This window comes from Phalaenopsis equestris, unplaced genomic scaffold (assembly GCF_001263595.1).
Source record: "Phalaenopsis equestris unplaced genomic scaffold, ASM126359v1 Scaffold217397, whole genome shotgun sequence".
In the NCBI taxonomy this organism is placed as follows: Eukaryota; Viridiplantae; Streptophyta; class Magnoliopsida; order Asparagales; family Orchidaceae; genus Phalaenopsis; species Phalaenopsis equestris.
The window spans coordinates 1-3,670 of record NW_018235917.1 but is presented as its reverse complement, the minus strand read 5'-3'; the positions used below and the strand labels follow the sequence as shown (position 1 = coordinate 3,670).

Below are 3,670 nucleotides of genomic sequence, written 5' to 3'. Positions count from 1 at the left end.
AGTCGTCTTAGATGGTTTGGTCACATTAAACATCGACCTTCTGATGATCCAATTAGGAGAGCAGATGTTTTAGATTCAACTTATGTTAAGAAAGTCAGAGTCAGACCTAGGAAGACTTGGGCTTATTGTACAAAAAATTATCTTAATTTATTAGAACTAAATGAAAATATGACACTAAATAGGATGCAACCGAGAAAAAAGATTCATGTAGCCGATCCCACATAGTGGGATGAAGGCTCTGTTGTTGTTGTTGTACTCTATCATGTATTTACCAGCTTTTATCTATCGTCTTCTCGATGTTAGTTTTTGTTATCCTAACAGGCTGCAGATGAGAAATCTTTTTCCTTCATCCCAAACTCATTCTCTTCTATTTCTTGAGGCTTCCTGCAGGATTCTCAACTGAATCTCTAGTCCCCAGACATCAAGATGTGGGCTTATCCGATCACCCTCCCACCACCGCTGCTCTAAAGAACCCGACCTCACAAATCCTCTACGACGAATACAATCATGAACGATATCCCCCCGGAGATCCCAGCAAGCGAGCTTTTGCCTATTTCGTCCTAACCGGCGGACGATTCGTATACGCCTCGTTACTCCGTCTGTTCATTCTAAAGTTCGTGCTAAGCATGTCGGCGAGCAAAGACGTCCTCGCCTTGGCTTCTCTAGAGGTTGACCTCTCCAGCATCGAGCCAGGTTCAACGGTAACCGTGAAATGGCGTGGAAAGCCGGTCTTCATAAGGCGTCGAACCGAGAACGATATCAAGCTGGCTAACAGCGTGGATGTCACTTCGCTGCGCGATCCCGAGGAAGATGTTGCGAGGGTGAAGAATCCTGAGTGGCTTGTTGTGGTGGGTGTGTGCACTCATCTGGGCTGCATCCCTCTGCCTAATGCTGGTGATTTTGGTGGCTGGTTCTGCCCTTGCCATGGATCACATTATGATATTTCTGGGAGGATTCGGAAGGGACCGGCGCCGTATAATTTGGAAGTTCCTACATACACTTTCTTGGACGAGAACAAGTTGCTGATTGGTTAAATACTTGTTGATCATATGATGAATTATGATAAAAATCAATTATATTGTATGTTTTATGCCTAAAAAATGGCAGGATTTTTTTTAATCTTTTTGCTTAATGACATGTTTATTTATGTGGAAATAATTGTGGATTTCTTAGAACATTTTTGTGTCATGATGTTGTTACATGTTTATGAAATTACATGATAATTTTGCTATTTTAATACGGCTTTCTTTCTGCTTTCTAATTTGCATATGCTTCTGAATGTCTAATAATTTATTTATTTTATGAACATTTACATACCTACCACTCAATTCCTATGTATTTACACATCCAACACTCAAATTTCAATTTTTTACATGCATGCCAGTTTAACTATACATGAAATGGTGCAGTTCACATTTTAAATGTTAAAGAGTGATTTTTGATGTGATATGAGTGATTTTGGGGGGAAAAATATGCGTACGTAAGACGTACGCAGTGCTGCGTACATAATGGAAGTTATATGGTCGTTACATCGACATTATATTCGCGTTATATTCCTTGTAATCTCTGTATAATCTCTATATAGCCTATCTGTAACCTACCTGAACTTAAAAATAAGTTATGCACTTCTGTTTTCACATGTCTGTAGGTTAGATGTAAGTTACATGTCGGTTATATGAATGTTATAAGGGATATAACGTGAATATAATGTCGATATAACACCCATATAACCTCCATTATGTACTGATTTTGGGTAGTATAAATGTAAAAAGTAAATTTTTACATGCACACCATCCAATTCTTATGAATTTACAAATCTAACATTGAAACTTTACCTTTAACATTTATATCATCTAAATATTTCAAATCACATAAAAAATACAATCATCTTAATTTTTAAAAGGCGAAATACATATTTTTCATGCATGAGTAAAGTGACATACATGTAAAAATTGAAATTTATATGTTAAATATGTAAATATATATAGGAATTAAATGGTATGGATGTAAATCTTCCTATTGGTATTACATGTGGTTTGTAGGAGACCCGCATGAGAATTATTTCCTTTGAAGTTCTCCACATTTATCTTTTGCTAATTCTAGAAGTTGACTTTTGACTTAGCTGTAAATTTGTTTTACCTCTTTTCATTGAAACAACAATTTTTATGAGTACTTGTTATGAGAATTATGCAGAATGATATATTCTATGATTCTGGAAGTGGAAATTTTGATAAAACATTAAATATATTCTATAATGTATTATTTTGTTTCATTTTTATAATGAAATACTATATAACTAAAACTAAGTATATCGAGCTTATAAAAATTATATGATGTTTTAATAGAAAAATAAAATTTCTACATTTCATTTACACAGAATCAAACAACTCATAAGTATTAAGAATATACAGCATTTACTTTGATGTGATCCATGTAATTGTCATGAAACAATTGATTAATCATGTAAGTATAAATGTCGATCAAGTTATATACGAATAAAGAGCCTGTCCAGTTTAACTATACATGAAATGGTGCAGTTCACATTCTAAATGTTAAAAGAGTGATTTTTTATGTGATATAAGTTATTTTGGGGGAAAAATATGCGTATGTAAGATGTACGCAGCGCTGCATACATAATTGAGGTTATTATATTCGCGTTATATCTCTTGTAACTTCCATGTAATCTCTATATAGCCTACTTGTAACCTACCTAAACTTACAAATAAGTTATGCACTTCTGTTTTCACATGTCTGTAGGTTACATGGAAGTTATATGGATGTTATAAGAGATATAACGTGAATATAATGCCGATATAAAACACATATAACCTTCATTATGTACACAGCGCTAAGACGCACGCAAATTTTTTCCGATTTTGGGCAATATAAATATAAAAAGTAAATTTTTACATGCATACCATCCAATTCTTATGTATTTACAAATCTAACATTGAAACTTTACCTTTAACATTTATATCATCTAAATATTTCAAATCACTTAAAAAATATAACCATCTTAATATTTAAAAGGTGAAATACATATTTTCATGCATGAGTAAAGTGACATACATGTAAAAATTGAAATTTATACGTTAAATATGTAAATATATATAGGAATTAAATGGTATGGATGTAAATCTTCCTATTGGTATTACATGTGGTTTGTAGGAGACCCGCACGAGAATTATTTCCTTTGAAGTTCTCCACATTCATCTTTTGCTAATTCTAGAAGTTGACTTTTGACTTTAGCTGTAAATTTGTTTTACCCCTTTTCATTGAAACAACAATTTTTATGAGTACTTGTTATGAGAAATATGCAGAATGATATATTATATGATTCTGGAAGTGGTAATTTCATAAAACATTAAATATATTCTATCATGTATTATTTTGATTCATTTTTGTAATGAAATACTATATAACTAAAAATAAGTATATCGAGCTTATAAAAATCATATGATATTTTAATAGAAAAATAAAATTTCTACATTTCATTTACACACAATCAAACAGCTCATAAGTATTAAGAATATACGGCATTTACTTTGATGTGATGCCTGTAATTGTTTCGAAACAATTGATTAATCACGTAAGTATAAATGTCGATCAAGTTATATACTAATAAAGAGTATGTTATTGATCTCACGAGGAAATTTGTCAAATATTTCTA

At 32.3% G+C, this 3,670-nt stretch overlaps 1 protein-coding gene across 1 annotated transcript; it reads left to right on the top strand.

Annotated features, from left to right (window-relative positions):
• Positions 1 to 332: 332 nt before the first annotated feature.
• On the top strand, positions 333 to 1,162 carry LOC110037249 (cytochrome b-c1 complex subunit Rieske, mitochondrial-like; the record flags this gene model as incomplete). Its single annotated transcript, XM_020741845.1, has 1 exon — positions 333 to 1,162. A coding segment is annotated over one exon (702 nt), but the record flags the coding sequence as incomplete, so codon positions are not given.
• Positions 1,163 to 3,670: the final 2,508 nt, after the last annotated feature.